The sequence below is a fragment of the Desmodus rotundus genome, chromosome 5 (genome assembly GCF_022682495.2).
Source record: "Desmodus rotundus isolate HL8 chromosome 5, HLdesRot8A.1, whole genome shotgun sequence".
Lineage (NCBI taxonomy): Eukaryota > Metazoa > Chordata > Mammalia > Chiroptera > Phyllostomidae > Desmodus > Desmodus rotundus.
Window position 1 is genome coordinate 44747885 of NC_071391.1, and position 13213 is coordinate 44761097.

Consider the following 13213-nt stretch of genomic DNA (forward strand, 5'->3'; position numbering starts at 1 on the left):
TGTCCCACCAGGAGATCAACACCAAGTGCAATGCATGAGCTGCTGTGCAGAGGCTGGCTCCAGAAAGCTAATTTTTCCCCAGCAGGGTCTGCTGTCTGTCAAAAAAATCTATTTTTGTGTGTGCCAGTTGTGGAACTCATTGGGTTGTGCTCTGACGTGGTCTGAACCACTGGTTGAGTTTATTTTGAGGTCCCTTGTAAGGGGACCCATTGCCAGTAGATGTCAGGCATAGTCAGTGATAGGCCCTGGGCTACCTGTTTGGAGTTACAAAGCAATGCACAGGTTGTGGCTGCCTCTGCTAGGCCTAGGAGGGACCTAGCTGTGCACCACGGCCAATTTCCATTAGCAATGAGCCTGAGGGTAGGTGAGCAGAAGGCCAAAGCCTCCCCAGTCTCACTGGTTAGATTCCTGCTAGACTCAGTCACTGAAGTAGCCTGAGGGAGTTGCTTATGGAAAGTTCTCAATGAGTCACCAGGTAAGGATGAGTGGTGTTCACCAAAGTGATACAAATTCAAACTCAGCACCAGTGCCGGTTTTGAGGCTACTCAGTAACAGTGTGGCAGCAGGGGGGCGGGGTTTGGGGAGGGTGGCCTCAGGGTACACCAAAGTCAGCTGCCACCCTGCCTGTACCCATTGACATTCATAGTGGTACAGGGTCCCAGAGATTCATCAGGCTGAGGCCAGCAGTGTTCATCGGGCTCAAACAGACCAAGATCTGGCCACATAAAGGAAAAGCCCTGTATAGGAATGGTGGTGCTGGTCTGGTGTGCACAGAAAAAATGGCCCACTCAAGAGCCACACAATTCAGCTTTTCCCAGCATTTGTCTAGACATCATGGAATCTTCTGCACCAAGCTGACCACAGCCCACTGACAATATTAGAGTGTGAGTTCACCAAGGCAGGGCCACTGGGAATCAGGAGGGTATAGCTAGTGAATCACCAAAGGAAGGTCAGGGTGCCACTAGTCTGACCCATAGGCTGGGGAGATTTGGACAAGGACACAGAGCAAGTTGCCTGCCCAGTGGTATGGGGATGGAGGTTGTCAGGGAATTGTGTGGGGCTACTCTGCTCTAGTATCGTTTGGAGTGAGAAGGGGAAATGATCTCCACCCTAAAGCCACACAAAACTGTCTCTGATTCTCCATGAATCGGTCCTCAAGATCCCTTCAAGAAAGTCCATGCATACCACAGGCTCAGGCAGCATACTCCTCAGCGGGACATGAGCTCAGCTGAGTGGGGTGTCAGGGGTGCTGGGAGGGTGGGGTTTGTGCATTCACCCAGATCCATGCAATTTCAAGGAAGTGCGTCACCCAGGAAAGATGGGATCTGTGGGCATTGACAGTGACCATCTCAGCACAGGGACACTGGTGCTTCCTTTCAGCTCTTCCTGGAGTCACACAGCCTAGTTGTCCTCTCAGTATCCAATCCATGCTACACCACCCTCCCTCTGCCAAAGCACAAGGCGAGTGGCTGCAAAAGAGATTTTATGGCCCTATGAGAAGACATCTGGGTTTCTGTCCTGGCTGGTGTGGCTCAGTGCATTGAGTGCCAGTCTGTAAACCAAAGGGTCACTGGTTCAATTCCCAGTCAGGGCACATGCCTGGGTTGTGGGCCAGGTCCCCATTGGGGATGCATGAAAGGCAACCACATATTGATGTTTCTCTCCCTCTCTTTCTCCCTCCTTTCCCCTCTCTCTATAAGTAAATAAATAAAATCTTTTAAAAAATAGAAGACACCTGTGTTTCCAGCAGACTGTTACCTCTCCCTGGCAGACAGAATCCCCACCAGTTTTCACAGCCAGATGTTATGTGGGTACCTCTTCTCAGCTCTGGTGCTTAGTTTGGGGAGACCAGAGTGGGGTTGAAACCCAATGTCTTCAGGGTGACTTCAGAGAACCCCTCTGGATTCACAGCTGCCCCATGCAGATGAGAAACCAGCACTTTTCACTTCCACACCCCTCTTACCAGTCTCAGTGCAGCTTCTTCTATAAATCCTTGGTTATAAGACTTATGTTCAGCTAGTCTTCAGTTGGTTATCAGGTTGATTGTTCCATAATTTAGTTGTAATTCCAGTTTGGACCTGGGAGGTGAGGGTAACTTCCACTTACTCAGCTGCCATCTTCTCCCCATGAAGATATACACTTAACCGCTTTCATTTCCTGTGAGACTTTTCTACCAAAGGCTTTTATCCTATTGTTCTAATGAGGACCACTTGTATTTAATGTATTATTAAGTGTGAGTGTTGTCTCTTTGTACATATTAACTTCTTTAATCTTCAAAAGATCAGCCGTATGACATAACTACTGTGCTTATTTCAATCATACAGACAGAAAACTTAAAGCTGTAGAAAATTTTAGCAACTTTCCAAAGGCCTTACATCTAGAAAGTAACAAAGATGAATTTGAAGCCAAACGTCTGCTTTCAAAAGCTATGCCATTAATTAATCCATTATACTGCTTCCTTTTTCTCTTTTTGGATCTTGAACTTATTTTGTTTTGAAAAGCCTGTTAAAGGTCCTAGATGCCTATTGGAAGGTCTTCATTTATAATCCATGCACATGTAGCTACATACACACCTGGAAATACCTCTATGTAGACTATGCGCTGCTTCCTCGGAAAGCCTACTGAGGAACCCCAATTTGCCCTGCGTTTCAGGGAGTGGGTCTTTCTAACCACAGATATGTGGTCATTTGTAGAGATAGCTGGGGTGCTGAAGCAGTGATATCCATATAATAAATGAAACCATTACAGTATATAAACTCAAAATGTTTTTATTACCCACCCCCCCCAAAAAACACTATGCCCTTCGGTGGTCATTCCCTAGTGTCCCATCCCCCAGCCAGTAGTTACCATTAATCTACATTTTGTCACTGTATTTGTCACTACATTTGCTATTCTGTGCACTTCATACAGTTGGAATCATACAGTTCATAGCCTGTGGTGTCTGCTTTATTGACACAGCATAATGTTTTCAAGGTCCATTTATTTTATAACATGTATCAGCACTTAACCCCTGTTATGCCCAAATAATATTTCATTTTAGAATGTAATGCATTTTGTTTATCTACTCATCAGTTAATGGGCATTTTGGTTGTTCCCACTTTGAGGCTGTTATGAATAATGTTGCTATGAACATTCGTCTACAAGGTTTTTTGTGGACATACATTTTAAATTCTCTTGGGTGCTTACCACAGAGTGGAAATGCTGCATCATATGGTAAGTCTATGTTTACTGTTTTGAAGAACAGTTGAACTGTTTTCCAAAGTGGCTAACCATTTTGTGTTCAATTTTGTCAGAATCTTTTCCTGCATCTGTGGAGATGATCATATGGTTTGACCACTTATTTTATTGATGTAGTATAGAAAAGTGGTGAGAGCAGACATTCCTGTCTTGTCTTCACCCATTGAGTATAATTGGCTGTAGGTTTCTCATATATGGCCTTTGTTATGTTGAGGTATGATCTCTCTATTCCCACTTTGCTGAGAGTTTTTATACTAACACATGCTGGATTTTATCGAATGCTTTTTCTGCATCTATTGGCATGATCATGTGATTATTGCATTTCATTTTGTTTAAGTGATGTACCACATTTATTGATTTGTGATTATTGTACCAACCTTACCTCCCTGGGATAAATCCCACTTGATCATGGTGTATGATCTTTTTAATGTGTTGCTAGATCCAGTTTGGTAATATTTTATTCAGGATTTTAGCATCTATGTTCGTCAGGGATACTGACCTATAATTTTCTTTCTTTGTTGTGTCTTTATCTGGTTTTAGATTTAGAAGAATACTGGCCTCATAGAAAGAGCTTAGAAGTCTTCCCTCCTCTTGAATTTTTTGAAATAGTTTGAGAAGAATAGGTGTTAGTTCTTCTTTGGATGATTGGTAAAATTTGCCTGTGAAGCCATCTGGTGCACACGTTTGTGTGCTGGGAGAATACAGCTCAATACCAGGAAGACAAACAATCCAACTAAAAAATGGGCAAAGGACCTGAACAGACACTTCTCCAAAGAGGACATACAGCTGGTCAATAGACAGATGAAAATGCTAAATGTCACTAATCATCAGAGAGAGGCAAATTAAAAGCACAATGAGATCTTACCTAACACCTGTCAGAATGGCTACCATCAATAAATCAACAAACAACAAGTGTCAGTGAGGATGTGGAGAAAAGGGAACCCTAGTGCACTGTTGGTGGGAAGACATTCTGGTGCAGCCACTGTGGAAAACAATATGGAGTATCCTCAAAAATTAAAAGCAAAACTCCCTTTTGACCCAGTGATTTTACTCCTGGGAATATACCCTAAAAAGCCCAAAACACCAATACAAAAAAAAAATACATGCACCACTGTGTTCATTGGCAGCATTATTTACGATAGACGAGGCCTGGTAACAGTCTCAGTGCCCAACAGTAGATGAGTGGATAAGAAAGCTATGTTATATTTACACAATGGAATACTACGCAGCAGTAAAAGAAGAAGCTCCTTCTTTTTGAGACAGCATGGATGAACATGGAGAATATTATGCTAAGTGAAATAAGCCAGTCAGTAAAAGACAAATACCATATGCTCTCACTTATAGGTGTAATCTAATGAGCAAAATAAACTGACAAACAGAATAGAAACAGAAGCTTAGATACATGAGACAGACTGATAGCTGCCAGATGGGAGTTGGGGACTGGATGACAGAAGGTGAAGGGATCAACCAAAAAACAGTTATAGAAAATATATGGTTCATGGACATGGAGAATGATATAGGGACTGACTGAGGGAGAAAGAGGGTAGGGCTGGATGGAGGGAGGAAAAGGGAGGGAAAGCAGAGCAACTCTAATAACATAAATAATTTTTAAAATGTAGTGGAATACTTTGATTTTACCATATTGAATCAATGTTGAATTCCTGGAGTAAATTCCACCTGATTATGGTGTATAATCCTCTTTATGTGCTGTTACACTAAGGTTGCTGGCATTATGCTGATATTATGTATCTGTATTTATAAGGCACATTGCCCTGTGGTTTTCTTTTTTTCTTTTTCAATATATTTGTCTGGTTTAGATATCAGGGTAATAATGGCCTCATAGGATGAATTGAGAAGTATTTTCTACTTATATGATATTAAAGAGTTTATGCAGTATTGTGGATATTAATTTCTCTTTAAACATATAATAGAGTTAACCAATGAAGATGGCTTGACCTCAAATTTTCATTGTGGGAAATATTTAATTACTAATTCAATTTCTTTACATTTTAAGTGTTTATTTAGATTTTATTTTCCTTCTTATCTATAAAGAGATACTTATAAAAATAAAAATAGAAAAACATGTATAAAGACATTTTAAGATAAACAAAAACTGACAGATTTCATTGTCAACTGACCTGTACAACAAGAAATGCTGAAGGATGATGAGCAGCTAATGAAAAATGACAGAAGGTCTAAATGAAGAAATGAAGATCTCTGGAGATGTTAAATAGTTACATTATCTATTTCAAGCAGAGAACAAGCTTTGTGTACAAAATCATTATTATACTCTTTTGACTGCACAAAACAAAATAAATACTTAAATAGACAAAGTAGCATATTCACACAAAGATATTATCATTCCATTAAAATAAAAAATAAAAATAAAATAAAAGTATACTAGGAATATACATGGAATGTACACACTTTTATTTATAAATATACAAAAAAGATGTAAAATAATACATGTTGTTATTCCAACAAAAAGTCAGTCATACAGAACATGTTTTGAAATAGCATCACAATGTCAAAATGTTTTGGGGTCATTATGATATAGATAACATTTCTTCTCATTCTAATTTATGAAGTTTAAAATGTTTAAATAATAACCACACAACAGTTTAACAATGCAAACTATCATAAATGAATACTTACTTAGAACATCACTTCACTCAGACCTGTTGTCAAATAGAATATGCTTAAAAATTTGGTTTCCCATGCATTTAAAAACTAAGTAACAGTCTTCATTGTCAAGATGGCTGTCTAGATAACTATAATCACCGTCCAAAAATGTATATTAAAATAATTAATTCATATATATAAAGCTTCAACATCTATGGGAATAATTATTAAAGGACAAGCAGCCTATTCCTATAAACAGAAGGTGTAGTTATATTTCAAAGGCAGGGAGAAATATGAGTGTTTTTCAGTGTTTTATGGTTTTTAACCCAGGGCAAGAAGGAACAAAGGGCAAATTCCTAATGAATTGAGTGGGGTTGCAAAGTAGTGTCTCCACTACACAAAACCTGTATGCTAGTTGGGTTTTGTGGTAGATGTCACAGTGTGTCATCTATATCCCTCTCTCAGATCTGAAGTTCTCATTCTTCCAACTACTGGGAATGACTGAGAGCCCTTAAGTGAGTCTGTCTTTGATCATTCTCTTGCCTAGTAAGACCTTGCTAACCCAAGATCAAATCCCTCTCCCAGGGGAGCCCCCAGCATGATGTATGAAGAAGCAGTATAAAAATTTACTCAACTTACCCCAATTCAGGACAACTGTGATGGGTTACTCCAACTCGAGAGATTCCTGTTATAAACATCTGGCTGACACTTGTTGCCACTTCATCACAAATTATTTTCTCCATTTTTTTCATCCACTTCACCCACACAATGATCTTGAAAGCAAAGCTCTGTCAGTTTTCTAATGCTGCTGTTAACAAATTACCAAAAATTCAGTTTCTCACATCAACACAAATTTATTATCTTACAGCTCTGTTTGTTAGAAAGCCACTGCATTTCTTACTGAGCTAAAATTAAGGTGTTAAAATGCAAGGTATGCATTACTTTCTGGAGACACAAGGGGAGAAAGTTTTCTGTTGCTTTTCCCAGCTTCTGTAGGTGGCCTGCCCTCCTTAACTCATGGCTCTGCTCCATTTTCAAGCCAACAAGGAAGGGTCCAGCCCTTTCCATAGAGTGTTACTCTGGTTTTGCTTTTGTCATCACATCTTCTCTGACTCTAACTCTTCTTCTTCCATTGTCTACTTTTAAAGACCCATGTAGTTACACTGGACCCCCCTGGATAGCCCGGAATACTCCCTCAATCTGAAAGTCAGCTGATGAACAACCTTAATTCTGTCTGCAATGTTAATTCCTCTTTGCCATAAAACATAACACATTCAGGTTCTGGAGATTAGGATATGGGCGTCTTTGAGGGGGGATTATTCTCTTTACCACAACATCAGAGTAAGATGCTTACATGCAAATCCCCAACACAATGTACTTTCTGAGGAAACCTACCAGCAAAGGCTGCTTAGCCATGGTCTTTGAAGAGTCTAACAAGAAACCACAATGGTGAAGAAAAACTCACAATACATGGTTCCCCAAAGTTCAAAGATTATCTACAACATTAAAAAAGAGCAAAGAATATAGTAAGAGATTGTGTGAAATAGTATTAAAAATAAACCAGTTTCTATCCCACCGTGGGTGGGAGGCTAAGTATTCTGATCTACGTTGTCTAGGGGAAGGTTTTGTCCTTGTCACCCTGATCTGTTTTTTACTTACTGCCTCCTCAAAACTTCTCTTCCTATCCCTTTGCCTTGCTGAGAAAGGAGGTAGTGTCAGAGTCAAGGTTAAAGTTTATTTTACCTGAAAGGGGAGAAGGAAGAAGGACCCACCACCATTTCTTCACCGCGTTTTCATCCTCTCTGTCCTATTAACTCCTGTTCCTATGATCTTCATCTTCTCCAACACCACAGTGTCTTTTCCTGTATCCTTTACATTTGCCATCTCTATCTCCTCTCATCTAAGAGTTTTATCATACTCAATGTGGGCGTTATTGATTAAACTACGCAATAGAAGTCATATGAACATGCTGAAAACAATAAAACAATTCAGGTTTAAAATACATGAAGTTAGTCCTTAAAGAGATGGGAGGGGGGAGAGAAAATGAATTACAATTATATAAAGGTATAGGCTTTTATGAAAAAGACTGAGCATAGAAATTTGTGTTGAATAATTTTATTTAGGAACTGAAGAATAAAATGAAAAATGCCAAAAATAAAAATTGTGACCTTTAAGAATAGATGGATAGAGTCTCAAGAACACAGTGAAGTAGATAAAGTGAAGGAAGGAAAGTCTAATGAAATTTTGAAACATCAAAACCTAGATTATCTCCAAAGAACACAAGGAAAAATACTTTCAAAACAGTAAGGAAATGGTTGTTTTTCATGCTTTATTAACGTTCTAGTTGCCAAGAAAAAAATTCCAAGGATCAATAAATTTTGATTATTCAAATGTGAGGTCAAAAAAGACATATTTAGACAAATGATGTCATTAATTATTACAGGAACAGGTGGATTTGTGGCGAGTGGCATGTGCTGGCTCTGGGATCACAAATGCATCCTTGAAGATTGTGGACCCAGAGCAAGAAGATGTTCAAAAAGATTGGCTGCAGAAACAAATTATTTCATATATATATATATTTAAATTAAAATGGTCATTTAAAAAGTTTTTTTTTAACCTGGAAACAGAATTTCAGACAATTCCAACATGAGTGATATATACATACAAGAAAAACAAAAAATTACAAAAGAAGACTAAATTTTTTTTTTTGTTTAGAGTAGGGCAGTTATAAATTATTTGAATTAAAACACTAATGTTTAATGTTGGGAAACAAATTAGGAAAGCACAAAAGTTGGAAAAAAGGAAAGTATTGAAAAATATTAAATTTTAAAAAATAAAAGATCAAAACCAAAGATCAAGAAAGCAGAAATCTGTTCTAATTGGTTATAGTCTTCTTACCTAATAATTCTATCACAAAATATACAACCTGGTAAGTTATCTATTAAAAATATACAAAAAATAAATGAAAGCATCTGCAGCATATTTTATAATTCAATAATAATTATATAAATATCTCTTAATAGATGAACACACAAATAAAATCAATGTTTTTTGTTGATAACATAAAATATTTTGATCTACATAAATTAATAACATCTAATTAAAATTCTGTGGATGTTGTAAAGCCAAAACAGCTTTTACTGTGGTGCTAGAAACGCACGTGCTAGGCATTGCCTCTAGAAAACTAGCACAGAAAATGTGTTGGGGTTGTGTTGAAGACAATTTCAAATTTATTCTGCATAGATTTCATGAAGCATTATCTTTAAGAGAAATGTGATATTAAAAGTTATTATTTTGTGAAGTGTAAGAACAAAGATATTTGCTATATTTTTACTTTAGTTTCTTTTATAAAATGCCTGAAAAAGACAAAATAATATCATATTTTAAAATGTAAACCAATGTGAGAAGTTTGATGATTCAAACAGTTATTGCTTGTTCTTTAAAAATTGAATTATTAAATTAATTGAAATCCTTCTGTCTCATGTAAAAGAACTGCTTTTTATAGCTTGTACTTTAAAGTTAGCTGGGAATCTAGTGATAGATCATGAGAGGCCTTAGATTTGGGAGTGGAGCATTTTAGAGACAAATGTAGACTGAGAGTAAAATTGAGTGAAAGAATTAGCAAAAGTCAGAATGCATCATATAGATAGATAGAAATACTGTACGTAATTCAACTACAAGACCACTTTGTGCTGATGCTATGGGCCTGCGTGCAGAGAGGTAGTCAGTGACAGTACTGTTGGTAATAGTGAGAAATAGGTTTGCATATATGTTCATTATGGCTGTCATTCCATTGAGTCTTTTGTATTTGGCAGACCATTGTAATTCCAGCAACAGATTTGGCAGTGATTTTTTGAACCCATGACCTTGACTTTTTTCTAAAAGCACAACAGAATGAATGCTCCACAAGTTAGTGTTAGTTTGGTTCATTGATTTATCCCTAGCAATTAAAATGCTTCAAGACATACAATAAATACAAAATAAATGTAATCTAAATGAAGGAATGAATTAATTAATTAAGGAAGAATTAATAGGGTCAAATTTTCACTGCTTCATTTCTCTATTATAAGACACAACAGACCCAAATATGTTCTTGCCACAGAAAAGAAGCACCCTTATGCTATCAAGGATTCTGCATGAAGATGTGTAGACAACGCCATACAACATCTTTCCAAGATAGTCCATTAGCCTTTGAACTTGAGACGACTGAGGTTGCCACAAGTCTTAGAATCCATTAGTGAAAACTAAGAAAAATGAACTTGTATCACAACCTGGCAGCAGTAGGTTACAAGCAGGAGATGTTCATTAAAGCAAGAATACACAAGTCTTCCTTGCAAAATTATTAGTGAAACAATGAGATAGGAGTCTTACACTTTAGTAAAGACACGAAGCACTCGTTCTCGAATCTGTTTGGTCCTCACACCATAAATAACGGGGTTGAGTGAGGGTGGGATAACCAAATAGAGGTTGGCAACGAGAATATGAATATAGCGGGGTATGTTATGTCCAAATCGGTGAGTGAGGAAAGAGAAGACTGAGGGAATATAGAAAACACAGATGACCCCAACATGGGAGCCACATGTACTTAGGGATTTCAGCCGTGCATCCTGCGATGGGAGGCGGAAGACGGCGCGGAGAATGTAAACGTAGGAAATACAAATGAGGACCAGGTTCAGAACAAAGAACGACACAACGAAGAGCCCGTAGATAGCATTGATACGGATGTTCCCACAGGACAACTTTGCAATGCCCATGTGCTCACAGTAGGAATGAGCTATTATCCGAGCCTGACAAAAGGGTAGGCGGTAGATGAGATAGATCATGGGAAACGTAAGTAGGACTGGACGAATTACAATGCACAAGCTGATGCCCACCAGCACCCGGGATGTCAAGATGGTCGTGTAGTGGAGTGGAGCACAGATAGCCACATAACGGTCAAAAGCCATGGCCAGTAAGACCTCAGCCTCCATGCCAGTGAGGGCATGGATCAGAAACATTTGGGTCACACAAGCTCCAAAGTTAATCTCATGTACGTCAAACCAGAAGATTCCCAGCATCCGGGGCACAGAGGTGGTGGAAAGGGCCAAATCGATTGTTGAAAGGATGGCCAGAAAGTAGAACATGGGCTCCCGGAGGGTCTGCTCGGCCTTGATGACCAGCAAAATTGTGACATTGCCCAGGAGAGCCACAAGGTAAACAGAGCAGAAAGGCAGGGAGATCCAGGCATGGACCTTCTCCAGACCTGGGATTCCAATGAGGAAAAATGTGGCTGGGTGAAAAAGGCTCCTGTTGAGGTATTCCATTTTGTCACTGGTCAAAGGCAAAGGAGGTTAAGCTGCTCCTGCTGTGGGGAAAAACAAAAGAGAGAGAAGGAGAAGTTATCAGGAGAAGAGATCAGAATGAGAAAGAGAAGCACATCCATTGTGGGCTTAGTGTTTCAGGGTAGAGTTGATGGCATGTTTACTGTATGAGTAGGCCTGTCACTCAAGGACATATATTGAATCAGCCCCAGGGCCAATAGTAGGTCAGGCTCAGGTCATATTCAAGGTCCACTCTGCCTGCTGACTGAGTTCTAATTCCAAATATGGCAGCTTGCAGCAAAGTCAAGGCAGAGCTCTAATGAGTAGAGCTTGCCATTCACTTTGGAGGAGAATAAGATGTGAATCCACTCGTGGGATATCCACCCTCTCTAGCGACACTGAAAACATCAAGCCTGCACCCAGTGCCAACACAGTACAGAGGCAGTCAAAAATGCCTTTAAGTAATCCATAATAAAAAGTGAATCATAGATCCAAGTGTGTAGGTGCTCACACAATGAAAACCTGAATTCTTCTGACTCATTATTCGTCTTAGAGATACATACATAAAAACTCTGACCCACACCCAGGAGCATCTCCCAGACACCAGATCAGACTATGAGACACAGTCACATGTTCGCAGGCAAGTGCTGGCTCCTGGAGGTGCCTGGCCAGGAGCAGAAACAGTGATTGCTCATGATTTACACACCAAACAGGAGATGAGTTGGAAAAAGGAAAAGGAGAGTTATCCAATGCCATCTCCCCACTTTGGCTCAGTATCCACACTATATCAGGTCCTCTCAGAGCACCTATTAATCTCACCTGTGGTAATTTTACCACTGCTATGGGGCACACACTTGCTTGGTTACTCGTCCTCCTAACGGTTCAAGACACTAAAAATCCAGGTAGAAAACCCTGAAAGTTTCATGTGATTTGATCTTAACAAATGTATTTTTGTAGCTCTCTGGAACAGCAGTGTCTCAACAGAGAAGAACCTATTGTATAATTATCGAAAGGACAAGGAGAAAGACACTCAAATGTTGCCTTCGAAATGCTGCAGAATGAATCAAGCCACTCAGAATGAAGGAAAGAAACTTACCCTTGGGTGTGTGGTATGACAGTTGTAATTAAAGCATAGAAGTCCTTCCTTTTTCCTCAGTATAGTTTCACTTATCATTTTTAATTATCTTTTAATATAGAAAACATACTGAAGTAGAAAAAAATAAAATAAAAAACTATCTTTTATGAGCTAAGTCCAACAGAGAGAGAGAGAGCAATTGCTGCCAGGTACACTGACTTTTATTTTTGTTCCATAAAAACAGTCATGCTGCCAATGAAAAAAAAATCCCTAGCAGAAAGATGATGGCCAAAGCCAAGGCCATCGTACCCCAGGTGCTTATTTTGGAACAACATTAGGAGTCTACTCTCTACAGCAGGTCATTTCTATCCTCACTTCTTCCTATTGCCATTAATTGATTTCATCCAATGCAATTGATAGGGTGATATTAAATGCCTTGGGTATTTCTGGGAGGTTTTAAAGAGTATCTTACCATTTTTTAAAAATCACATATATATCTATATATCTATATATCTATACCTATATCTATATATTTTTCCTGCCTGTTTATCTCCCTGGTCCAGTTCTCAGCCTGCTCTGCACATGTATCTCTCCATTGTCTCCCACACTTATTCACCACAAATCAGCACCTGATTTAACTCTTCCTTCCACAGCAACCGACACTTACACAAAGCACCAAGCAGCACAGCATGTACTCCTCTCGCTGAGCAACTGGAGGGCATGTTTATATAAGGCTTCTAGCACCTAAGGGATTTTTCTAAGAATCCATCCCATTTAACCCCAATTTTACGCAGAGCTCTGGGACTGAGTTTGCAGATACCGCTCACAAATTTCTAGATTCTGTTCCAGCAAAAGAAAAGCCCAAGGCATATAGAGCAAAATAAGGTAGGTAAATAAAAGTAAAAAGTGGGAATAAGACACAGTGATTATCATTTATACTTAACACATGTGAAATTAGATACATTCTAGCTCCCTGTTA

At 39.0% G+C, this 13213-nt stretch overlaps 1 protein-coding gene across 1 annotated transcript; it reads right to left on the reverse strand.

The window, feature by feature from the left end:
* Positions 1-9321: 9321 nt before the first annotated feature.
* On the reverse strand, positions 9322-12432 carry LOC112316033 (olfactory receptor 52J3). The gene is made up of 2 exons (XM_024572723.3): positions 12256-12432; positions 9322-11203 (listed from the first exon to the last, which is right to left on the reverse strand). The coding sequence occupies exon 2, from the start codon at positions 11160-11162 to the stop codon at positions 10227-10229; it is 936 nt and encodes a 311-aa protein (XP_024428491.1). The 5' UTR covers positions 11163-11203; positions 12256-12432; the 3' UTR covers positions 9322-10226.
* Positions 12433-13213: the final 781 nt, after the last annotated feature.

Excerpts from the sequence above, each read along its gene's own strand:
- LOC112316033 (XM_024572723.3), bottom strand. The coding sequence starts at position 11,162 with ATGGAATACCTCAACAGGAGCCTTTTTCACCCAGCCACATTTTTCCTC.